Source organism: Triticum urartu, chromosome 7A (genome assembly GCF_056163025.1).
Source record: "Triticum urartu cultivar PI428250 chromosome 7A, HENAU_Tu73, whole genome shotgun sequence".
NCBI classification, from domain to species: domain Eukaryota; kingdom Viridiplantae; phylum Streptophyta; class Magnoliopsida; order Poales; family Poaceae; genus Triticum; species Triticum urartu.
Genome location: NC_141879.1, coordinates 612,561,110 through 612,587,036, shown reverse-complemented (window position 1 = coordinate 612,587,036; position 25,927 = coordinate 612,561,110). Strand labels below are relative to the sequence as shown.

The 25,927-nt window shown below is 48.8% G+C and overlaps 3 protein-coding genes across 3 annotated transcripts; 1 reads left to right on the top strand and 2 right to left on the bottom strand.

The window, feature by feature from the left end:
- Window positions 1-1,968: 1,968 nt before the first annotated feature.
- DGL1 (dolichyl-diphosphooligosaccharide-protein glycosyltransferase 48kDa subunit family protein) lies at window positions 1,969-3,625 on the bottom strand. The gene has a single exon (XM_048684159.2). It carries the CDS (start codon window positions 3,466-3,468, stop codon window positions 2,152-2,154), a length of 1,317 nt encoding a protein of 438 aa, XP_048540116.1. The 5' UTR covers window positions 3,469-3,625; the 3' UTR covers window positions 1,969-2,151.
- An 18,018-nt stretch (window positions 3,626-21,643) lies between these two features.
- On the top strand, window positions 21,644-22,021 carry LOC147960678 (uncharacterized). The gene is made up of 2 exons (XM_087533483.1): window positions 21,644-21,796; window positions 21,857-22,021. The coding sequence occupies exons 1-2, from the start codon at window positions 21,644-21,646 to the stop codon at window positions 22,019-22,021; spliced, it is 318 nt and encodes a 105-aa protein (XP_087389609.1).
- Window positions 22,022-23,588: 1,567 nt separating this feature from the next.
- On the bottom strand, window positions 23,589-24,266 carry LOC147960677 (uncharacterized). Its single transcript, XM_087533482.1, has one exon. It carries the CDS (start codon window positions 24,264-24,266, stop codon window positions 23,589-23,591), a length of 678 nt encoding a protein of 225 aa, XP_087389608.1.
- Between the last annotated feature and the right edge of the window lie 1,661 nt (window positions 24,267-25,927).

The following is a 25,927-nucleotide window of genomic DNA, read 5'->3' as shown; positions in this document are numbered from 1 at the left end:
CAGGTGCCCTCCAGGGCGTCGGGTTCTACCTAGGTCCGCCGGCACTAGTTTCGGCCCAAGCCGGCGAAAAACGGACGACTGGGCCATTTTTTCGGCACCGACGCGACAAAAACACCTGTCTGTTGGAGGCGCGGCTGGAGATGCTCTGAGGCCAGTGTATCCAAACCTTTGGTACTCAACTTAAAACTCCATAAACATCCGGAACTTTGAAGGGTGATACAGACGTTTTGTCAGTTGACATATTTTTCAGAACATAAGGGCTCATCATGTACTTAAAACTGAATCTGAACATCATCCGCAACATATGGCTTCCAGCTTTGTTCCAGACCATTCGTATATCGCAACTGAGCATTCTACAACTGAGAATTCTACGACTGGGCATTCTAGGACTGATGAAATATTCTAATGAACCGACCAAAAAAATATTCTACGACTAGAGCTACATACAGCTAAGCATTACACAGCGGATGGCTAACCTGAAAAATAGTAATCACTGAACTAATGAATATGTAAAACACAGAAGAGAAGAGCACGGTAAAGCTAGTATTCCCTATCCGAAACTAAGCATGAACATGATGTGTATACATGCAGCAAAGAAGAGAGAAAATGGTGACTTATACGAGAACTGAAGGGGGTGCAACACTAAAGATTAGTTATCTAACAAGAAAATAATGATCAAAAGAACCAAAGAGTAGTTAAATTTACAGATAGAATTATAAACGAACACCCAGGGGAGGAATGACCAATGCATACTGAAGAAAAAACTGAACAGAATAAGGTCATGCTAAAGCATGAATTCTGAAGCAGGAACAAAACTGATGAATTTTTTCTTGCTATGAATACTAAGAAAGACAGAAGATTAAACTAGAGAATAATCTAACTGCACATTATAGCTAAAATCCCTTGTCTAGAAAAAGATCTAAATCCCTCGTCTACAGGCAGGAACACTGATGACTGATGACTTGACAGAAATGTATACACACCACAGGCAGGAACAAGATGACATGAGTATATACAAACAAAGATGGTGTAGGCATGATAAGGAGCTGCACAAACATGAGTAACTGAGCCTGCACCCGGAGCGCTCTGCCCTGAGGTGAGTCTGCACCCATAAGGCTGGAGCGCTCTGCCCTGAGGTACAACATGCTCATGGGGAGACTGCTCCACATGGCTTCGAAGGGATCGAAGAGCAAAATGAAATATGAATGCCTACTATGATAAATTGATATTGTTGAGGAACGGAAAGCAAATTCTGAACAATGAAACAGAGGAAAATCTGCAGCAGCAAGCCAGCTCAGTTAGGACAGTTGCAAATTTTGCATCTCAATGACATGGGGACGACAGCAGCTAGATGATACATTTTACAGTGGCAACTGCTCTTCTTGTACAACAGCCGTGCAAACTTAGTGCCAAACAAAATGGCTCTGGACCCCCACTGAAATGAGCCGGGAAAACACCACAAGCCAGGCCCCGATTTGACGAAAAATCGTCGAACACCAGGCCTTAACTGATGGAGATTAAGTATAGACAACAAAGACAAAAACTGTGGCCTCAGGACTGAACTGAATCGCCAGAACTTCCCCAGAAACCAGCAAAACAATTGCTGCTGCAGACCTCGATCCTGATATAGCTATTTTCGCATCACTAATTAGAAACAGACTAGGACTAACAATGACTAAGTGTAGCAGATCAAAACAAAATTGAGCTACTGAACATACATCAGAACAACCAATAATTTGTTTCTGAGTAAAGTTATCTCTGAACCTATATGCTTCCTGATCCAATAAAAAATTCAGAAGATCTACTCGTGTGACGGTCACGGGTCCAAAACAGGTGGGAAGACCAAACCCGGAACCCAATAAAAGCCATCGCACACGCACGAGGATGGCAGGCACACAGCACGCTGAGATCCGTGCTGAAATCAGACGGCCACAAATTTGGCTTAAAGCCAAATCAAAATCAGTCAACTGAAAATTAGCAAAAATGTTAATAAAGGTTGGGGGCAGGGAGAAGCCCATTTCTTAAAAATAAAGGTACTACAGATTGGCGCTACAAAAATATGGTTCCATAAAATTGCACCTAAGATCACCAGGCTTGTGACATCACAATTCCATCGCCACCTTGATTTACTTCCACTACTCGATGAGCTATCTATTTGTGATACAGGTACGCAACCGAGAATATGAAGAAGGCTCCCATTGTTGAAAATGAGGCAGCATAGTACGGAAACGCTGAAGTTATGAACCTCTCATACTCGTCATGCCTGTATGGACGCACTGGAATCTGCTTTGCAAGAGAGAGGCCAGTGTATCCAAGCCTTTGGTACTCAACCTTGAACTGGAAAACTCCATAAACATCTGGAACTTTGAAGGATGCTGAATATACAGCAGTTTTGTCAGTTGACATATTTTTCAGAACATAAGGGCTCATCATGAAAAACTGAATCTGAACATCATCAGCAACATATGGCTTCCAGCTTGTACCAGACCATTCATATATCTCAACTGAGTATTCCAAGTCATCATTGATGCGGTACATGCTAGGCTCATTTGTCTCCCCAACCTTATGGTGCTTGACATTCACTGCCTTCAGATGACCCCTCTCATGGAAGACCCATTTGCTCGTCTCTGTCACAAATTGTTCATTTCCAGCTTTGTCATGGCTCATTTTGCTGCCAGCCTTCTGCACACCAGACTTTAGGAACCTGTTGCTAAACAAATCCAGTGATCCAGATATCAACACACGAGCATTATTCCTAGCCTGCATAACAGAAACCAGCGATATGGCCGACCCAGTGAGAGATGGAACAGATGCCAACTTAGCCTCCGGGTTTGCTGAATACGCTGATGGCGAGGCAGATAGAACCTTTAAAACCAAGCTGTTGGATGGATTGGCCGCATGCCCAATCCCTCGAAACAGCACAGGAGCCTCAATCTTTTTGGACCCCAATATCACATCTGACTGAATCAGGTCATCGCCAGCAATCAAGGTGTGGTCACCTTCAACCTCACTGGAGGCATAATTGATGTGGTCAATAACCATTGCTTCCGGGTCCTCATCAAAGTCAACCCCACACTCCGTCGCGATGCCGCGGATCAGATCTGAAGCCGAATGATCTGCTGCCAGAATCATATCGTGCCCGGCATCGATAAACTCCAGAACAGCATTCTGGTCCACCGATCCGCCGAAGCGCGGGGTCGATGGGGCGAAGAGCACGAGGCCGTCGTAGAGGTACTGACCGTAGCGGTGGAGCGAGAGCTTGGGGTCGTCGGCGAGGCGGAACTCCAGATCTAGCCCGCGGGCCTGGAGCGAGCCGAAGAAGGCCGAGTGGGATGAGCGGACGGCCAGATCGTCGACGAGCACCAGCAGCTTGCGCCCGCGGGGGCCCTCGCCCGAAGCGTCCCCGAGGGAGGCGACGGCGAGGAGGGAGGCGACGGCGAGGAGGAGGAGGACGCGCGGCGCCGCCATGGCCGTCGTGGTGGTGGTGTAGCGAGATGCGCAGATCTCGCAGCGGGGTTTTTGTTTGGGCTTTAACGGGGCTACTCTAGATCTAGCAGTTGGAGAGGAGAAGGGGGAGGCAGGATAAGGAGGCCGAGAGCATGAAGAAAAGCTTCGCCCAACAACTCACACACCACGGGTCCCATCTGGCAGTGGCAGTCATACACACGAGACACTTACGAGGCGTTTCCGCCGTCTTCCGATTACAGTGGCTTAAAGCATCTCCGATAGATGGTCTAAATGTAAAAATATCTAACGTTTAGATCATATGGGGTAATAAACGCTGCTTCAACAGACGGTTCATGTGTAAAAAAATTGGACCGCGGCCTTCTTGTAATGTAAAATACAACACCTCGCGGTGCAAATTTACATCATGAGGTGCATTTGGTCAACCAGCCGCCGCCCGTGAACGCCCAAGCGCCACTTCCTTTCCTTTCCCGCCCGCGCCCCGTCCGCCCGCCCGAAGACCAGTCGGCCGGAATCCGCCGCCGCGATCGCCCAAAACCTCGTCGCCGGCGCCGCCACCACCCCGCATCCCCACCGCCGCCCTCCACCGCCGTCGCCCCCGTCGCCTCCCTCGCCGGTAGCCGGCTCGCAGCCGCCCGGCCGCCACCGAATCGGGAGGCAGCCGACGCGGGATTCGGCGCCTCCGGCAGTCCGGCTGCCGCGGTAGGCCTTCGCCGGGTCTTAGGCTGCCGCCGACCTCCTCCCCATCGGTCGTGAGCCTGTCCACGGCCGTTGCGCCGGCCGCATGACCACCGCACCAAGCCCTCCGTCCGGCTGCCGAATTATTCTTCGCCGCCCGCCGAGCTCCTCTTGGCCGGCCTCCAAGCTCATTTCTTATCACCACCACTGTCCGGAGCCAACCGCAGCCGTCCGCAGCCATCAGCAGCAGCCAATCCAACCGGCAGCCATCTTCTTCCACCGCGCACAGAAGGTGTTCGACGGAATTCCCCAAGGTAAAAAAATGACGAAACTTGATGATTTAACTTGGGATTGGATAGTATGTTTGACGGTGGTTGTGTGCATTGTAGATGAGCTCGGTTGACTCCTCTTTCATGGATGATTCATCGTCGAACGAGGAATTTGATTTGCATGAAGAAGAGGAGATTGCTATGCTAGTGGCCATGCATAAGAGGAAGAAACCGAAGCACGGTGGTTCCGTTTATGGGCGTGCGTTCATTCGGAGAGAACGGATTGATGCGCAACTTCTTTGCATCATCACCTGTTTTTTCATCTATTGGAGTTGCTCTTTTGGACCATGAATTTGGACCATCTGTTGGAGTTGGCCTTTTTTCGGAGCTCCAAAGTGCACTTTTTGGCGGTCCAAATTTTACATCTCCGGTTTTGGACCGTCAAAATTTGGACCATCTATTGGAGATGCTCTTAGACGTCTGGGGCCAAACCGGCATTAGCTTTCGGCATGGGGGCGATTGCGTTCCCAGTCGTCGCCCCCATGTCGACCCAATGCGTCCCTCAAAATCGCGCAAACTCGGCGATCTGATATGAATCTGGCACAAACTCGACGATTTTCATTGAGATTTGTACAAAAGCAGAGAAAACAGGCAAACTACGCCTAGAACTACCCCTAGCCCTGCTACGCCGCGGCCGCCGCCCCGCCTTCTACATGCCTAGGAGCCTGTAGAACAGGGTGTAGTCGTCGTCGCCGCCACCCCGCGCCCCGCTGGAGCCGGCGTCGTCCCTGAAGGAAATATGCCCTAGAGGCAATAATAAAGTTGTTATTTATATTTCCTTATATCATGATAAATGTTTATTATTCATGCTAGAATTGTATTAATCGGAAACTTAGTACATGTGTGAATACATAGACAAATAGAGTGTCACTAGCATACCTCTACTTGACTAGCTCGTTGATCAAACATGGTTAAGTTTCCTAGCCATGGACAAAGAGTTGTCATTTGATAAATGGGATCACATCATTAGAGAATGATATGATTGACTTCATCCATTAGCTTAGCACGATGATAGTTTAGTTTACTGCTATTGCTTTCTCCATAACTTATACATGTTCCTATGACTATGAGATTATGCAACTTCCGAATACCGAGGAGCACTTAGTGTGCTATCAAACGGCACAACGTAACTGGGTGACTATAAAGATGCTCTGCAGGTGTCTCGGATGGTGTTTGTTGAGTTGGCATAGATCGAGATTAGGATTTGTCACTCCGTGTATCGAAGAGGTATCTCTGGGCCCTCTCGGTAATGAACATCACTATAAGCCTTGCAAGCAACATGACTAAATGAGTTAGTTACGGGATGTGGCATTACGGAACGAGTAAAGAGACTTGCCGGTAACGAGATTGAACTAGGTATAATGATACCGACGATCGAATCTCGGGCAAGTAACATACCGATGACAAAGGGAACAACGTATCTTGTTATGCGGTTTGACCGATAAAGATCTTCGTAGAATATGTAGGAACCGATATGAGCATCCGGGTTCCGCTATTGGTTATTGACCGGAGATGAGTCTCAGTCATGTATACATAGTTCTCGAACCCGTAGGGTCCGCATGCTTAACGTTCGGTGACGATCGGTATTATGAGTTTATGTGTTTTGATGTACCGAAGGTTGTTTGGAGTCCCGGATGTGATCACGGGCATAACGAGGAGTCTCGAAATGGTCGAGACATTAAGATCGCTATATTTGATGACTATGTTTGGATATCGGAATGGTTCCAGGTGAGTTCGGGCATTTACCGGTGTACCGGGAGGTTACCGGAACCCCCTCGGGAGGTATATGGGCCTTATTGGGCCATAGTGGGAGAGAGGAGAAGGAAGCCTAGGAGGGGGCGCGCCCCCAAGCCCAATCCGAATTGGGTGGGGGCCGGCCCCCTTTCTTTCCTCCTTCCTCCCCTTCCTTCCTCTCCTAGTCCAACTAGGGAAGGGGGGGGATCCTACTCCCGGTGGGAGTAGGACTCCTCCAGAGCGTGCCATAGAGGGCCGACCCTCCCCCCTCCTCCACTCCTTTATATAAAGGGGAGGGGGCACCCCATAGACACACAAGTTGACAATTGTCTTAGCCGTGTGCGGTGCCCCCCTCCACCATAATCCACCTCGGTCATATCGTAGCGGTGCTTAGGCGAAGCCCTGTTCCGGTAGCTTCATCATCACCGTCATCACGCCATCGTGCTGATGAAACTCTCCCTTGACACTCAGCTAGATCTAGAGTTCGTGGGACGTCACCGAGATGAACGTGTGCAGATCGCGGAGGTGCCGTACCTTCGGTGCGAGGATCGGTCGGATCGTGAAGACGTTCGACTACATCAACCGCTTGTCATAACGCTTGTGCTTACAGTCTACGAGGGTACGTGGACAACACTCTTCCCCTCTCGTTGCTATGCATTACCATGATAGATCTTGCGTGTGGGTAGGATTTTTTTTTGAAATTACCGCGTTCCCCTACAGTGGCATGTGAGCCAGGTCTATGCGTAGATGTTATATGCACGAGTAGAACACAAAGGAGTTGTGGGCGTGGGTATATACATATTGCTTGCCGTCACTAGTTGATTCTTGATTCAGCGGTATTGTTGGATGAAGCGGCCCAGACCGACATTACGCGTACGCTCACACGAGACTGGTTCTACCGACGTGCTTTGCACAGAGGTGGCTAGTGAGTGTCTGTTTCTCCAGCTTTAGTTGAATCGAATTTAATGAACATGGTTCTTTCTGAAGATCAAAAATCAATCACTATACCGCGTTGTGGTTTTTGATGTGGAGGTAAGAACGGTTCTTGCTCAAACCGTAGCAGCCATGTAAAAGTTGCAACAACAAAGTAGAGGACGTCTAACTTGTTTTTGCAGGGCATGTTGTGATGTGATATGGTCAAGACATGATGCTAAATTTTATTGTATGAGATGATCATGTTTTGTACGGAGTTATCGGCAACTAGTAGGAGCCATATGGTTGTCGCTTTATTGTATGAAATGCAATTGCCATGTAATTGCTTTACTTTATCACTAAGCAGTAGCGATAGTCGTAGAAGCAATAGTTGGCGAGACGACAATGATGCTTTGATGGAGATCAAGGTGTCAAGCCGGTGACGATGGTGATCATGACGGTGCTTTGGAGATGGAGATCAAAGGCACAAGATGATGATGGCCATATCATATCACTTATATTGATTGCATGTGATGTTTATCCTTTATGCATCTTATTTTGCTTAGTTCGGCGGTAGCATTATAAGATGATCTCTCACTAAATTGCAAGGTATAAGTGTTCTCCCTAAGTATGCACCATTTCTACAGTTCGTCGTGCCGAGACACTACGTGATGATTGGGTGTGATGAGCTCTACGTTCACATATAACGGGTGTAAGCCAGTTTTGCACACGCAGAATACTCGGGTTAAACTTGACGAGCCTAGCATATGCAGATATGGCCTCGGAACACTGAGACCGAAAGGTCGAGCGTGAACCATATAGTAGATATGATCAACATAGTGATGTTCACCATTGAAAACTACTCCATCTCACGTGATGATCGGACATGGTTTAGTTGATATGGATCACGTGATCACTTAGATGATTAGAGGGATGTCTATCTAAGTGTGAGTTCTTAAGTAATTTGATTAATTGAACTTTAATTTATCATGAACTTAGTACCTGATAGTATTTTGCATGTCTATGTTGTTGTAGATAGATGGCCCGTGCTGTTGTTCCGTTGAATTTTAATGCGTTCCTAGAGAAAGCTAAGTTGAAAGATGATGGTAGCAACTACACAGACCGGGTCCGTAACTTGAGGATTATCCTCATTGCTGCATAGAAGAATTACATCCTGGAAGCACCACTAGGTGACAAACCCGCTGTAGGAGCAACGCCAGATGTTATGAACACCTGGCAGAGCAAAGCTGATGACTACTCGATAGTTCAGTGTGCCATGCTTTACGGCTTAGAACCGGGACTTCAACGACGTTTTGAACGTCATGGAGCATATGAGATGTTCGAGGAGTTGAAGTTAATATTTCAAGCAAATGCCCGGACTAAGAGATATGAAGTCTCCAATAAGTTCTACAACTACAAAATGTAGGAGAATAGTTATGTCAGTGAACATATACTCAGAATGTCTGGGTACCACAACCACTTTACTCAGATGGGAGTTAATCGTCCTGATGATAGTGTCATTGACAGAGTTCTTCAATCACTGCCACCAAGCTACAAGAGCTTCATGATGAACTATAATATGCAAGGGATGGATAAGACGATTCCCGAGCTCTTCACAATGCTAAAGGCTGTGGAGGTAGAAATCAAGAAGGAGCATCAAGTGTTGATGGTTAACAAGACCACCAGTTTCAAGAAAAAGGGTAAAGGGAAGAAGGGGAACTTCAAGAAGAACAACAAGCAAGTTGCTGCTCAAGTGAAGAAGCCCAAGTCTAGACCTAAGCCTGAGACTGAGTGCTTCTACTTCAAAGGGACTGGTCACTGGAAGCGGAACTGCCCCAAGTATTTGGCGGAGAATAAGGATGGTAAAGTGAAAGGTATATTTGATATACATGTGTAACGCCCCGTATGTAACTTGCCATATTTGTATTCCAACTCTTGCCATTTTCGGCTCTAAGTTATGATATTCCCTCGTGGTTGGGTTTGGTCTTCGTTTTGCATTTTTTCCATGTCATGCATCTCATATCATGTCATCATGTGCATCACATTTGCATACGTGTTCGTCTCATGCATCCGAGCTTTTTCCCCGTTGTCCGTTTTGCATTCCGGCACTCCTACGCCCTCCGGCGCCCCCTTTTGCCTCTTTTCGTGTGCGGGTGTTAAAAGTTCTTGGATTGGACCGAGACTTGCCAGGCGGCCTTGGTACACTACCGGTAGACCGCCTGTCAAGTTTCGTGCCATTTGGAGTCTGTTTGATACTCCAACGGTTAACCGGGGAACCGTAAAGGCCTCGTGTGTGTTGCAGCCCAACACCCTCCAAAGTGGCCCAAAACCCATCCAAACCCCCTCCATCCTCTCGGCCGTTCGATCACGATCGAGTGGCCGAAAACCGCACCTCATTTGGACTCTCCTAGCTCCCCTACCTATAAATATATGCACTCCTCCGAAAATTCGGGTCCAAACCCTAGCCTTCTTCCACCCCGCGCCGCCGGACACATCCGGTCCGGCCGGACACGTCCACCGCTGCCGCGCCCGTCCAACCACAGCCTGCCACCTGTCCCGCGCTCCGCCCGCCGCCGCCGGCCCGCCCGAGCCCGGGTCGGGACCCCTAGCCCGCGTGCGCCTCCCCGCTCCCCCCGCGCATCTCTCCGCCTGGAGTCGCCCGGCGCCGCCGCGGCTGCCCTCGCCGGCGACCGCGCCCGAGAGCCACTGCTCCTCGCCCGCCGCCGCCCGCAGCTCGCCGGCCAGCCGCCGCCTCCTGTCCCGCCGCTCGACGCCAGCGCGCCGTCCCACCTCCTCGCCGCCTTCGGTCGGATCCGGCGCCTCCCCGTCCTCTCCGGCCATCCCCTCCTACTCCGGCGAAGATCCGGCGAAGTTCCGGTGCCACCTCGGTTCGCGTGCGAGTCAAACCCTAGATCTCGCGGGGTGAGATTTTCTCTAAGTCCTTTCCCCCCCATAATTTCAAGCCCTGTTCAACCTGCCATAACTCTGTGCTCGGTGGTCCATTTTGTGCATATGAGATATCGAAATGTTCGTTAGGATGTGATCTTCATTTTGTTCCATTGCACCATGCTTGTTTGAGTCCATCTTGATGCCTAAAATGCTGTTGCAAGAGTGCTATAAAATGTTAGTTCCCGATTCTTATCAGATTATTATCATTTGTCATTTTTGCCATGATTAATGTGTGCTGCATATGAGTATGAGCTCTACATGTGTTTTGGGCTATGCCATGCCATCTTTTCAGGGGTGTATTTCATGTATTTTTGTGATCAATGTGGTGACTAGCACAAGCATGCAAAGTAGCTCTCATGATGTCGCTGATTTCAGGGACTTAGATTTTCACTAAGTCATTTCCCTGCTGTTATTTTAGTGCCATGTATTCATGTTGCTACAGAGTGATCCATGCCTTTTTTGAGTATGTTCAGTAAGGATGCTTTGAGCATATGCTTGTGCTCTATCCATCCATGTCCCTGTTTGCATTTATGGAGTACCCTAGCATGACTCAATCTTGCTCTACTTTTGCTATAAATTGTTCCTGGTAGATTGTTTACGTGTTAATCAATTTTGCCAAGGTTGTTGTAGTTGATCCATGCATGCTAGGAGATTGTTCTTGCCATGGTTAGCTACTTGATCATGTCTTCTTATTGGGAGTATGCTTAGTTTGTCATGCAATGCCTTGTGTTGAGTGCATCGAGCTCGCAAACATGCCTTCATAACTCTGTTTATGCCATGTCCAGTTTTCTGCTAAGTCTGAATCTGTTAACGAAACTTGCTATGTTTACATGGGTGCCATCATGTTTTCTGTGCCCTTTTGGCTTATGGTTAGTAAGGAATTTTTGTATATGCTTTGATTAGTTTCATGCAATGCCTTGTGTTGCTATGATCTGATCATGTATCATGTTGTTATCTTGCTCTAAACATTGCTTCCTGATGTTAATTCCTGGCATGTTGTTATTTTCACTAAGTCTGTGAAGCTGATATCTTTTGCACTTTTGCCATGCTTGTTTGAACCTGCTACTATGTGATTTAGCCGTAGCTCAGTGTTTCATCTTTTGTCAAGCATCTTGAGTAGATCACTACCATGTGCTTTGTTGCTATGTTAGAGTGCAGTAGCTTAGTTTCTTGTTGCATTTTAGATGGCATCGTGCTGTTAATCGCAGGATCGTGCCATTCTTGTTTTGCTTGCCATTTGCAAACCATGCATCCGATTCCGGTGATCTTTATATCGATTTCGACCGAAATCAACTCATCTTTCCAGCGGCGCACTTGGTTTGCCAAGTTGAGGCCTGGTTCAATCTTTCCTTTCCGGAGCACGCATATGCATTGCATTTTAATCCCGCATATCATGCCATGTTTTGCATCATGTTGCTTGCGCATTGCACCGTGGTTGATTGTGTTTTCCTTTGCTTGTGTCCTTGCTTTGGGTAGAGTCGGGAGACGAGTTCATGATCGAGGAACCTGTTGAGTATGCTTACGAGGATCAAGCTTACGTCAACTCGGAGAACTTTGCAGGCAAGATGACCGTACCCTCAAAATCACTTCTATCTTTGCTTGCTAGTTGCTCGCTCTATTGCCATGCCGTGATACCTACCACTTGCTTTTTCATGCCTCCCATATTGCCATGTCAAACCTCTAACCAACCTTGTCCTAGCAAACCGTTGTTTGGCTATGTTACCGCTTTGCTCAGCCCCTCTTATAGCGTTGCTAGTTGCAGGTGAAGTTTGGAGTTTGTTCCTTGTTGGAACATGATCATTGTTGGGATATCATTATTATATCTTGATTACTTTAATGCACCTATATACTTGGTAAAGGGTGGAAGGCTCGGCCTTATGCCTGGTGTTTTGTTCCACTCTTGCCGCCCTAGTTTCCGTCATACCGGTGTTATGTTCCTTGATTTTGCGTTCCTTACGCGGTTGGGTTATAATGGGAACCCCTTGACAGTTCGCCTTGAATAAAACTCCTCCAGGAGGGCCCAACCTTGGTTCTACCATTTGCCACCTAAGCCTTTTTCCCTTGGGTTCCGCAGACTCAAGGGTCATCTTTATTTTAAACCCCCCGAGCCAGTGCTCCTCTGAGTGTTGGTCCAACCTGTCAGCAGCCGGTGGCCACCAGGGGCAACTCTGGGTTGGCCTACTGGAATCTTGGACAATCCGGTGTGCCCTGAGAACAAGATATGTGCAGCTCCTATCGGGATTTGTCGGCACATTCGGGCGGCTTTGCTGGTCTTGTTTTAGCATTCTCGAAATGTCTTGTAACCGGGATTCTGAGTCTGGTCAGGTCGTCCTGGGAGAAGGAATATCCTTCGTTGACCATGAGAGCTTGTGATGGGCTAAGTTGGGACACCCCTGCAGGGTTTTGAACTTTTGAAAGCCGTGCCCGCGGTTATGGGCAGATGGGAATTTGTTAATATCCGGTTGTAGAAAACCCGACACTTAACTTAATTAAAATGAATCAACAACGTGTGTAACCGTGATGGTCTCTTTTCGGCGGAGTCCGGGAAGAGAACACGGTCTCGTGTTATGCTTGAACGTAAGTAGTTTCAGGATCACTTCTTGATCTTTGTAGCTTCTCGACCGTGCTTTGCCTTCTCTTCTCGCTCTCATTTGCGTAAGTTAGCCACCATATATGCTAGTGCTTGCTGCAGCTCCACCTCACTACCTTTTCCTTCCCATAAGCTTAAATAGTCTTGATCGCGAGGGTGTGAGATTGCTGAGTCCCCATGACTCACAGATTACTTCCAAAACCATATGCAGGTGCCGATGATGCCATTCCAGGGGATGCGACCGAACTCAAGTGGGAGTTCGACGAGGATTCAGGACGTTACTATGTTTCCTTTCCAGACGATCAGTGGTGGAGCCCAGTTGGGGCGATCGGGGATCTATCGCATTTGGGGTTGTCTTTATTTTGGTTCCGTAGTCGGACCTTGATTGTATCCTGGATGATGTAATGCTATATTTATGTATTGTGTGAAGTGGCGATTGTAAGCCAACTCTGTATCTCTTTCTTATTCAGTACATGGGATGTGTAAAGATTACCCCTCTTGCGACATGCCTACAATGCGGTTATGCCTCTAAGTCGTGCTCCGACACGTGGGAGATATAGCCGCATCGTGGGTGTTACAAGTTGGTAATCAGAGCCTTCCCCGACTTAGGAGCCCCCCTGCTTGATCGAATCACTAGCGTTGTTGAGTCTAGAAAAATGTTTTGAGTCTTATAGGATTATATATATCGGAGAGTAGGATTCTTTTACTCCTCAGTCCCTTCATCGCTCTGGTGAGGCTTCCTGACGTAGAGTTTTGACTCTTCTCTTCTCAAATTTCACGAATTTTTCTTAGGATCACGCGGGTATCTTGGAATCGTTCCGATGGTTTTGTGACGAGAACATTGTTCTTGCTGCCTCCTGACATTTAGGGGTTGTGGCAGTGTCCCGAGGAGTTGAGCTCCGAGGTGTTGTCGTCACAATTTTATAGTTGCAGTTCTGGAATACCTGAGTTTCGCCGACATCAAAAATCTCTTTTATGCAGTTGTTGGTGAGATAACCTCGACGCCACCCAGTACTGGGGCGAGATTTTGGGAGTATTTCCATAACTCGTATAACGGATGCTCTTCGAAGGTTGAGGTAAATGATTTCCGAAGGTTTCTTGGTTATGTGTTGAAGGATAGATACAACTGGATGTAGGATTTTCTAGTTTTGGGTGAGATATTATGCTTCCCCTGTATCCCCAACACCTGATTGCATAACCGGAAAGTTTCGGGAGTTTCATAGGTGTGAATTCATGTAGCTCTAGTTTTTCTTCCGCAGATATTTGGTTTGTGATTGGGTAATCCTTACCAATTATTTGTTCGTATCCGTACCTTATTGTTTTATTCATCTACCTATATCTAAGTGGCTTCTCAACTTTATGGAAGTGCGATCATTTACTTTGGAATTCATTCGTTCATTCTTGTTTGAATGTTAAGGCTATATGTTGCAATTTCGATCCATTGATTCAACTTGAATATATGTCTTTCCAGATGCTAACGGATGTCACCCTCTTCAGGATGGCTCCTCCAACGCGTCAGAATCCGGAACCTTCACCACCACCTCCACTTCCGGAGGCATGGCAAGCTATGATGGCCGCCACCAACGCCAACACGCAGATGCTTATGCAACTCTTGCAAGAGCGTAACCAAGGAAATCAAGGCCATGGCAACAATCAAGCTCAGTTTGCTACCCTCAACCAGTTCCTCGCAAACCAGCCGAAGTCTTTCAGTAACTGTGTCGAGGCCACAAACGCTGACGATTGGCTCGTGGATATCTGCAAACATTTTGAGTGTAGCAACTTCAGGCCTGAGGACTTTGTCAAGTTTGCTTCGTTCCAACTCAAAGACCAAGCTGCTGAGTGGTATCAACAATACAAAGATTCCAGAGGAGGTCGTGTGATTACCTGGGATGATTTCCGCCGAGACTTCAAAGCTCACCACATTCCTCAAAGTGTTGTTGAGAGTAAGCGTGAGGAGTTTCGCAATCTGAAGAGGTAGTATGTTTGTTTACCAATACAACATCATGTTCCAGAGGCTCGCTCGCTTCTCCAAACAAGACGTCCCTGATGAGAAGAGCATGACTTATCAATTCAGAGGTGCTCTTGTGCTTTTTGAGCCAAAACAGTATGATGAGTTCTACAACATGGCACTAAAGCAGGAGGCTGCTCAGCTCAAGTGCGATGCTTCTAAGAAGAGAGTCAGGGATGCAACTCCTTCTTCTTCTTCTTCTTCTTCAACTCAAGTGGCAGCTAAGCAGCAAAAGTACTGGTTGCCTCCTCCTCCTCCGTTCCGTCAGCCTTATCAGCAGAAGAGCAAAGGTGGCAATGGATCTTCCCACCCACCCAACCCAGGCTTTCAGAACAAACCGCAGTCTCATGCTCCAAGGTCAAGTGCTCCTTATCACCGTGCGCTCTCAGAGGTGACGTGCAACAAGTGTCAGCAGAAGGGTCACTATGCAAACAAATGCTTCAACCAGAGGCGTCTTCTGCCTCCTCCTCCTGTGAGATCTGCCAGCAATGCAGTGGTCAAGCATAATCCCAAGTTTGCAAAGGTCAACATGATGAACGCAACTCAGGCAGAGGACTCTTCAGAAGTGATCATGGGTAACCTTCCTGTTAATGATATTCCTGCAGAAGTTCTTTTTGCACTGGTGCATCACTTAGTTTCATCTCAAGACCATTTGCATCTAAGCATGAGTTGGCTTTCCAAGTTTTGCCTAGTCCGTTAGCAGTTGTCTCATCGAGTAAACGCATGAACACTAATTCCATGGTTCCGGATGTTTCTATCAAGATGGGTGACTACAAATTTTTGGCTTCTCCAATTGTTCTTGGTAACTCGGATATTGATCTAATTCTCGGCATGGACTCGCTTTCTAAGCACAAGGCTCAGCTTGATTGTGCTGCCAGGCAGATTCAATTGACACACTCGTCTGAGGATGTGATCGTCTTTGTCGCTCGTGATGATACCATTCGACTGTTTTCTCTTAATGAGAAGGGCGAGTTGAATGCCATCTCTCAGATTCCAGTCGTTTGTGAATATCAAGACATCTTTCCAGAAGAGCTTCCAGGAATGCCTCCTCACCGGCCAGTTGAATTCGTCATTGATCCTGAGCCTGGCACGGAACCTGTTTGCAAACGTCCTTACAAGCTTGGACCAGAAGAGTTGAAGGAGATGAAGATGATTTGAGCAGATATGGGTATATCTACTTGATGAAACATAAGTCTGAAACATTTGAAAAGTTCAAAGAATTTTAGAGTGAAGTGGAAAATCATCATAACAAGAAAATTGAGTTATGAGTTTGGTCTTCATTTGAAACAATGCGGAATAGTTTCGCAACTCACGCCAACTGGAACACCACAACATAATGGTGTGTCTGAACATCGTAACCGCACTTTATTAGATATGGTGCGATCTATGATGTCTCTCACTGATTTACCGCTATCATTTTGGGGTTATGCTTTAGAGACAGCTGCATTCACGTTAAATAGGGCAACATCAAAATCCGTTGAGACGACACCTTATGAACTGTGGTTTGGCAAGAAACCCAGGTTGTCGTTTCTTAAAGTTTGGGGCTGCTATGCTTATGTGAAAAAACTTCAACCTGATAAGCTTGAACCCAAATCGGAGAAATGTGTCTTCATAGGATACCCAAAGGAGACTGTTGGGTACACCTTCTATCACAGATCCGAAGGCAAGATATTCGTTGCTAAGAATGGATCCTTTCTAGAGAAGGAGTTTCTCTCGAAAGAAGTGAGTGGGAGGAAAGTAGAACTTGACGAGGTAATTGTACCTACTCCCTTATTGGAAAGTAGTTCGCCACTGAAATCAGTTCCAGTGATTCCTACACCAGTAAGTGAGGAAGCTAATGATGATGATCATGAAACTTCTGATCAAGTTACTACTGAACCTCGTAGGTCAACCAGAGTAACATCCGCACCAGAGTGGTACGGTAATCCTGTTCTGGAGGTCATGTTACTTGACCATGACGAACCTGTGAACTATGAGGAAGCGATGATGAGCCCAGATTCCGCAAAATGTCTTGAGGCCATGAAATCTGAGATGGGATCCATGTATGAGAACAAAGTGTGGACTTTGGTTGACTTGCCCGATGATTGGCAGTCCATAGAGAATAAATGGTTCTTCAAGAAGAAGACTGGCGCTGACGGTAATGTTACTGTCTACAAAGCTTAAGTCCGTCCGAATCATGTTAGCAATTGCCACATTTTATGATTATGAAATTTGGCAAATGGATGTCAAAACTGCATTCCTTAATGGATATCTTAAAGAAGAGTTGTATATGATGCAACCAGAAGGTTTATCGATCCAAAAGGTGCTAACAAAGTGTGCAAGCTCCAGCGATCCATTTATGGACTGGTGCAAGCCTCTCGGAGTTGGAATATACGCTTTGATAGTGTGATCAAAGCATATGGTTTTATACAGACTTTTGGAGAAGCCTGCTTTTACAAGAAAGTGAGTGGGAGCTCTATAGCATTTCTAATATTATATGTGGATGAAATATTGCTGATCAGAAATGATACTGAATTTCTGAATAGCATAAAAGGATACTTGAATAAGAATTTTTCAATGAAAGACCTCTGTGAAGCTGCTTATATATTAGGCATCAAGATCTATAGAGATAGATCAAGACGCTTAATTGGACTTTCACTAAGCACATACCTTGATAAAATTTTGAAGAAGTTCAAAATTGATTAAGCAAAGAAAGGGTTCTTGCCTGTGTTACAAGGTGTGAAGTTGAGTCAGACTCAATGCCTGACCACTGCAGAAGATAGAGAGAAAATAAAAGTCATTCCCTATGCTTCAGCCATAGGTTCTATCATGTATGCAATGCCGTGTACCAGAACTGATGTGTGCCTTGCTATTAGTTTAGCAGTGAGGTACCAAAGTAATCCAGGAGTGGATCACTGTACAGCGGTCAAGAACATCCTGAAATACCCGAAAAGGACTAAGGATATGTTTCTCGTTTATGGAGGTGACAAAGAGCTCATCGTAAATGGTTACGTCGATGCAAGCTTTGACACTGATCCGGCTGACTCTAAGTCACAAACCGGATACGTATTTTTATTAAATGGTGGAGCTGTCAGTTGGTGCAGTTTCAAGCAGAGCGTCGTGGCGGGATCTACATGTGAAGCGGAGTACATAGCTGCTTCGAAAACAGCGAATGAAGGAGTCTAGATGAAGGAGTTCATATATGATCTAGGTGTCATACCTAGCGCATCGGGTCCAATGAAAATCTTTTGTGACAATACTGGTGCAATTGCCTTGGCAAAGGAATCTAGATTTCACAAGAGAACCAAGAACATCAAGAGATGCTTCAATTCCAACCACGATCAAGTCAAGGAGGGAGACATAGAGATTTGCAAGATACATATGGATCTGAATGTTGCAGACCCGTTAACTAAGCCTCTCTCACGAGAAAAACATGATCAACACTAAGACCCCATGGGTGTTAGAATCATTACAATGTAATCTAGATTATTGACTCTAGTGCAAGTGGGAGACTGAAGGAAATATGCCCTAGAGGCAATAATAAAATTGTTATTTATATTTCCTTATATCATGATAAATGTTTATTATTCATGCTAGAATTGTACTAACCAAAAACTTAGTACATGTGTGAATACATAGACAAACAGAGTGTCACTAGTATGCCTCTACTTGACTAGCTCGTTGATCAAAGATGGTTAGGTTTCCTAGCCATAGACAAAGAGTTGTCATTTGATGAACGGGATCACATCATTAGAGAATGATATGATAGACTTGACCCATCCTATAACTTAGCACGATGATCGTTTAGTTTACTGCTATTGCTTTCTGCATAACTTATACGTGTTCCTATGACTATGAGATTATGCAACTCCCAAATACCGAAGGAACACTTAGTGTGCTATCAAACATCACAACGTAACTGGGTGACTATAAAGATGCTCTACAGGTGTCTCCGATGGTGTTTGTTGAGTTGGCATAGATCAAGATTAGGATTTGTCACTCGGTGTATCGGAGAGGTATCTCTGGGCCCTCTGGGTAATGCACATCACTATAAGCCTTGCAAGCAATGTGACTAAATGACTTAGTTACGGGATGTAGCATTACAGAACGAGTAAAGAGACTTGCCGGTAACGAGATTGAACTAGGTATGATGATACCGACGATCGAATCTCGGGCAAGTAACATACCGATGACAAAGGGAACAACGTATGTTGTTATGCGGTTTGACCGATAAAGATCTTTGTAGAATATGTAGGAACCAATATGAGCATCCAAGTTCCGCTATTGGTTATTGACCGGAGATGAGTCTCGGTCATGTCTACATAGTTCTCGAACCCGTAGGGTCCGCACGCTTAACATTCGATGACGATCGGTATTATGAGTTTATGTGTTTTGATGTACCTAAGGTTGTTCAGAGTCCCGAATGTGATCACGGGCATGGTGAGGAGTCTCGAAATGGTCGAGATGTAAAGATCGATATATTGGATGACTATGTTTGGACACCGGAATGGTTCCGGGTGAGTTAGGGCATTTACCGGTGTACCGGGAGGTTACCGGAACCCCGCGGGAGGTATATGGGCCTTATTGGGCCATAGTGGGAGAGAGGAGAAGGAAGCCTAGGAGGGGGCGCGCCCCCCAAGCCCAATCCGAATTGGGTGGGGGGCCAGCCCCCCTTTCCTTCCTCCTTCCTCCCCCTTTCTTCCTCTCCTAGTCCAACTAGGGAAGGGGGGGATCCTACTCCCGGTTGGAATAGGACTCCTCCAGGGCGCGCCATAGAGGGCCGGCCCTCCCCCTCCTCCACTCCTTTATATACGGGGGAGGGGGGCACCCCATAGACACACAAGTTGACAATTGTCTTAGCCGTGTGCGGTGCCCCCCTCCACCATAATCCACCTCGGTCATATCGTAGTGGTGCTTAGGCGAAACCCTGTTCCGGTAGCTTCATCATCACCGTCATCACGCCGTCGTGCTAACGAAAATCTCCCTCGACATTCAGCTAGATCTAGAGTTCGTCAGACGTCACCGAGCTGAACGTGTGCAGATCGCGGAGGTGCCGTACCTTCGGTGCTAGGATCGGTCGGATCGTGAAGACGTTCGACTACATCAACCGCGTTGTCATAACGCTTCCGCTTACGGTCTATGAGGGTACATGGACAATACTCTTCCCCTCTCTTTGCTATGCATCACCATGATAGATCTTGCGTGTGCGTAGGATTTTTTTGAAATTACTATGTTCCCCTACAGTCCCTACTGCACCGCTACCCAGGGTCACCGACGCGTGGGGGGTTGGACGGCTCGGGCTCGTCCTCGTCGTCGCAGTCGAGGACGACGCTGCCGCCCTCCTCGCGTCCGCGGCGCCGGGCCTGGAGCTCCGCGTACGCTTGTCGCTGGTGGAGCACCTGCTCACGTACCTAGTCCGCCTTCGCCCACTTGAGGGCGGTCTCATCATCGGCGGCCATCTCCGCGTGCTCTGGCTTCATGGGGAGCAGCCCCGGCTCGGGCTTCGGCCGGACAAGGCGGAGGGAACGCGGGAAGGAGGGGTGACTGCGCTCGTTGATGACGAGGGCGCCGCTGCGGGTGCGGCGCCGAAGCGGCGTCTCCTCCGGCTCCGGCTTGATGGGGCGGAGCGCCGGCGAGCCAGAGCCCGACGATGAGGAGGTCCCTGCCTCATCCATTCGTCGCGACGTCTAGGAGTTGCCATGACGGTGAGAGAATGACAGGCGCGGTGGGTACTCGAGACACGGCATGTTGCCGGTCTCGATGTGGTCGAGAACGACCTCGAGGGTGCGGCCAGAACGCCCCACCACTCGCGCCACCCTTCGGCATTGAGGCGGCCGCGGGTGATGATGCCGTTGGTGGAGGCGATTTGGTCTGCGTGGCGGCGCTCGAAGTACATCGTCCATAGCGTGTGGTTGTCGGCAGCGTACCTCGGCTTGTTCTGCTATGCCTCCGTCAACGACGAACGGATGCGGGTGATCTCGGCCCGCCGTTCAGCCCCGGTGGGCACCGGCGATACCGGGATGCCGCCGATGCTCTACTTCCACAAGCCCGGCACCCGCATGTCTGGGGGCGCCGGATAGTCGGCCTCGTATAGGAGGAGCACCTCGTCCTCGTGGAGATGGCGTCGGCCGAAGCCGTTCGCCGCCGCGGAGTTGCTGGGGTACCGCTCAACCATGCTCGTGGGCGGGCCGGGGGGGGAGGGGCAGAGGGAGAGAGGTGGCTTCTGGGGGAAGACGAGGCGAGAGAAGGCGTGTTGTGGCGACTGTGGCATTCACTGACGGGGAGGTCCGCTTTTATAGCCGAGGCGGGCGGTGAGCGGGACGCGCGTCGCAGCACCTGCATGCCGGGAAACATGTGGCGGGAGCGGGACGGGACGCGCATCGCGACACCTTCACTGTGCCGCCCGTGAGGCATCAATGGAGGCTGACCGGCGCGGTAGCCTTGGCATTGATTCCCGCAGGAACCGAGGCGATGAGGACGACGAAGCGGCGTGTCGCTGACTCGGCGGGCCCATTCTCGTTCTCTTCAAAAACGCTTTCCCTGGCGCCCTCAGGCACCCCCAATGCGCCGGGTTCGCCCTGGGTCCGCCGGCGCCAGTTTCGGCCCAAACCGGCAAAAAACAGGCTCCTGGGGGCGCGACTGGGCCATTTTTCGGGTGTCGGTGGGAAAAAATGGCCTGGGGGCCTGTTGGGGGCGTGGCTGGAGGTGCTCAACAGCGGCAACAAAAACCCCATGCGCATGGTAAACTTCCATTTTAGCGCGTGAGGGACATTTTCGCGCGCTCCAGCGGAGGCGGGAAACTCCGAGGCACGGTAAAGAATTGCGCGTGGGGGAAAAAGCGGTAGGTCGCGCGCTAGATTTGGTGCACTGCTTCCGGCGCTCCTATAAATTGTTGCAGCCGCCACGCGGCCTCCCATCGCTATCCACATTGCCACGCGCTCTCTCCCCTCTTCCTATGATTCCTCTGCCGCTTCCTCGCCCCGTCACCGACGCGCCACCATGCCGCCGCGCCATCGGGGATCTCAGGGCTATCGCGGCGTCCGCGAGCGCCCCTCTGACGCCTTCTACGCTGAGATTCGGTCCGGCGACGTCTGCCTCGGCCTCGGCATGTTCGAGACTGCGCACGAGGCCGCCCGCGTGTACGACGCGGTGGCATGACGCCTCTAGAGGCCTCTCGCACAGATGAACTTCCATGACATCTGGACGTGCTAGGAGGCGCATCCCAGCACCCCTCTGCCTAGTCTTATAATAGACCAGGACTGTGAGGAACACCGTCGGCAGCAACGCCACCTCCTCATCGCCGAGGCGGACGAGCGAGCCATGGCGGGGTTGCGCCAGCGCTACCCGCCGGATGTCACCGACGAGAACGCCTTCTAGGCAGAGAGGATGGCAAGGCGTCGTGCGGAGCGGGCGGACATGCGTCGGCGGAAGGCACTCACAGAGGCATAGTGCGATCTTGTTAACGCAGGCGGGGAGTCATTTTTCGACTCAGACGACCCTCGTTGGGAAGACGCGTGGCTAGATACCTCGGACGACACCAGCGAGAATGATGATGAGGACGACTCGGAGTAGGTTCTAGTTGCACCATAGTTTTTATCTAGTTGCACCATAGTGTTTATCGTGTTGGACTAGTTTTTTTATCTATCTATGCTATGAGATGAACTATGTACGATATGTGAACTATCTATGTATGGTCCTTTTTATCTATTTTTAATCTATGCATATGTTTTTTTATATTTGTTCGGAGTGCATATATTGTTTGTGCGAGAGCACGCGCAGTTTTTTTGAAACGGCTGCTAGAGCGGCTCGCGCGCCCTAAAATTTGCAGCGGCCGCTGGAGCAAACGCACCCTGCCGCGCAAAAACAGGCGCTCTGCGCGCTGTAAACGTGTTTTTAGCGCGCTGCGTGTAGCGCGGCTGTTGGAGATGCTCTTAGCATTATGTTACATGTGTTTGTTTGAGTCAGACCGGTTTCGGTTCCCCGTAATCAAACACGGTTCCTCGTAAAACCAAATACAACACATACAGAGTGGTATGGAATTACGCCGTTCGTCTTGTATCGATCCCCTCTCTCTATTCTCCGCTTGCCCGATCTTTTGTTCGCCACGAGCACCGAGTAGCAGCCTGCAGCACCGGAGATCTTCCTCCCCTTCATGGGAAACAACACCTTATCTCCCTTGGCTGCCGTGACTCGCCACCGTAAGCAGCGGCGGCGCCGATGATCTCCCTCCGCCATGATCAGAAGCGCCAATGATCTTCGCCACGGCGAGCAGTGCGGCCAATTTTCCTTTCTCTACCGTGAGCAGCGGCACCACCATGAACAGCTAGCGCTCTCTGATTTGGCCACAAGCTATATCCCCAGCAACCGAGCATCTTCTACAAGGCCGCCAGCGTTAGACCATGGTTTCCTTCTCCGTTGCTTGAACCACACACATCGTGTAATCTCTCAGTCCGTGATCTAATACAGCGTATTCTCATTACAGTACTGAAAACGTTACCTGCGTCCAACCAAATGCGTGGTTAGAGCAACTCCAACGCGCCGACCCAAATGGATGGCGATTTTGTCTGCTTTTGTCCGTTTCGGTCGGCCGACCGTGCGACGTTCGTCCTGTTTATGATTTGGATCGACAGTGCGCCCAACACGCCAACTCATATTTGCCAGCGTGGCTGGCTGGCCGCTATTTTTCAACAAATATGCACACATTTTGCATAGTTTCACAACCAAATAAATTTATCATGGTTTTACAAGCCGAATAAAAATTAAATTGTCTCAAATACATTTGAAAAAAATACATCTACTGGTTGCCAACATGATCTCACATATGCTCAACCAAATCATTTTGTAGTTGCATGTGAGTTTTCCAATCACGCATTTCATGGTGAAATTGGGTGAATTGTGCAAACGTTGCCGCTCCTCCTCCATGCTCAGGCACAACATTTTCACTCTAAAACTGAAAACCTTGATCGTAGATACGTTCCGGGCGCTCATCCTCTACGATCATATTGTGCATGATCACACAAGCAGTTATCACCTCCCACGACTTCTTGGTGCTCCAAGTTCTAGTAGGATACGAAACGATGCCCCATTGAGATTGCAGAACACCGAAGGCACGCTCGACATCCTTCCTAGCACTTTCTTGCTCTTGAGCAAATCTTTTCCTCTTCTCTCCAAAAGGGTTGGGGATTGTCTTCACAATAGTGGCCAATTGAGGATAGATACCGTCACCTAGGTAGTATCCTTTATCGTAGTTGTGGCCGTTGATGGTAACATTCACCGACGGGTTGTTGCCTTTGGCAAGCCTTGCAAACACCGACGAGCATTGAAGGACATTGATATCATTGTGCGATCCGGCCATGCCGAAGAAAAAGTGCCAGATCCAGAGATCTTGTGAGGCCACGGCCTCATGTGTGACAGTGCAAGCTCTGACATGGCCCTTATACTGCCCTTGCCAAATAGAAGGGCAGTTCTTACATTCCCAGTGCATGTAGTCTATGTTGCCAAGCATCCCTAGGAAGCCGCTGCTGACATTCATTGCCAACAAGCGGGCTGTATCTTGAGCAGTCAGCTCTCTCAAGTACTCAGGGCCAAACACAACAATCACAACCTTGCAGAACTTGTACATGGACTCTAGGCATGTAGAATCGCTCATATGGACGTACTCATCAATGAGATCACCGGGCACTCCGTATGCAAGCATCCGGATCCGGATGGCTGCAGTGCATTTCTAATAAGATGAGAAGCCAATCTTTCCAAGGGCATCCTCTTTGCACTCAAAACAGTTATCATATCCGACCACTCCCTTTCTAATACGGTTGAAAAGATGCCTATCCATACGAAAATGCTGCCCGAATTTCTGATGTTTGAACAACATGTTGGTTGTGTCAAAGTAGTCCTTCCAAAGAAGCAAATGGCCGCTCTCTCGGTTGTGATTCAACGCTGGAATGTGCCCTGGGATCGAGCCCTAGAACAACAGTCGCTGCCTATTAAGGTGTCATGGACCAACACAGCATCCAACATCTCCTCATCATTAGATGAGGAATCGTCAGAGTCACAAAGGAAATTGTGGAAAAAGAACTCGTCGGCAGAGTCCATTTTTTCCTTGGAAAACTGTTGAACAGCTTGCAGGCATCAACGAAGAAGATGGCCGGTGAAGAGAAGAGACATGCGCCTCCCTTGGACTAGGTGGCTGTCCTGGCAGCGTCCGTCGAGCATGCTGGCGCCAGTACAGTGGGCGGTATCGGACGAAGGAGTTGGCCAGGACGGGGGGAGGTGGCTTTCTGCTTGCGGCGACGTTAGAGTGTGGGGTGGGAAGCTTTCGGTGCCCCGGAGGAGAGGCGGTGGTGCCGGCGACGTGGGAGGTGGCGGTGATGGGGGAGGTGTGTCGGCACGGGCTGCTGGCAGAGGCACTGAAAAATGGGCGGCGACGATGACCGGGCAGCGCGAGCGAGGGTTTGTTGTGGATATGAATGTAAGAGGATGGCCAATGTGCCACCAAATAGTGGGCCAGGGGAGGAGTAGGTGCGCGTCGCATGCGTCCGCTTCGTGTCCATGCTGACTCAAATCAGGCTCAAAATTGGGCCAGAATGGGTCGGCAGGCGGACGAAAAGCGGACGCGCATCCATTTGGGTCAAGGCGTTGGGCCGACTTTTCTGTCCATGCCGACCCAAATGGACACGCGCGAACGAAATGGGTCAGCGCGATGGAGTTTCTCTTACTCACGTCTTTTTGTTGGGCCCACCCGAACTTCTTGATGGGCGGGGTCACCGTCGTGGTGTTCTTCCCCTCTTGTATGCCGACTTGACATAAAGGTAGGGAAGTACATTCAAAAGGTTCTCACAATGTGATCACCTCCTAATCTAGCTGCTGCCGCCACAACTACCACCACAGTTTCAGTCCCCATCCTCTTCTCTGTCTGGTGGCCTTGTCAGTGGAAAGAGGAGCTGGGACTCGTCCATTTTGTTTTTGTTAGGCTGTTACTTCTCCGGCGACATCGACGAGGTGTTTGCGACAATGACGTGTTGGAATAAGGTCTCTCCAGTCTTTCCCTACCTTGATGACATCCGATCTGGCGTTAACAAAGAGCCTGTGAGTTTGTGTCCCCAAATCTGTTGGTTCCCTTCAGATCTGCAGTTCGTGCGTCTTACAAGGAGAGGTTATGACAACCTATTGGTGTGAGACTTAGGTGTTATTCTGTGACTTGGTCCGGTTTCTCCAACTCTCTGTGTTGATGGTGATTGATTGCAAGCGTGTTTTGCATGAGGGTGATGCTCCAGTCAATGTTGC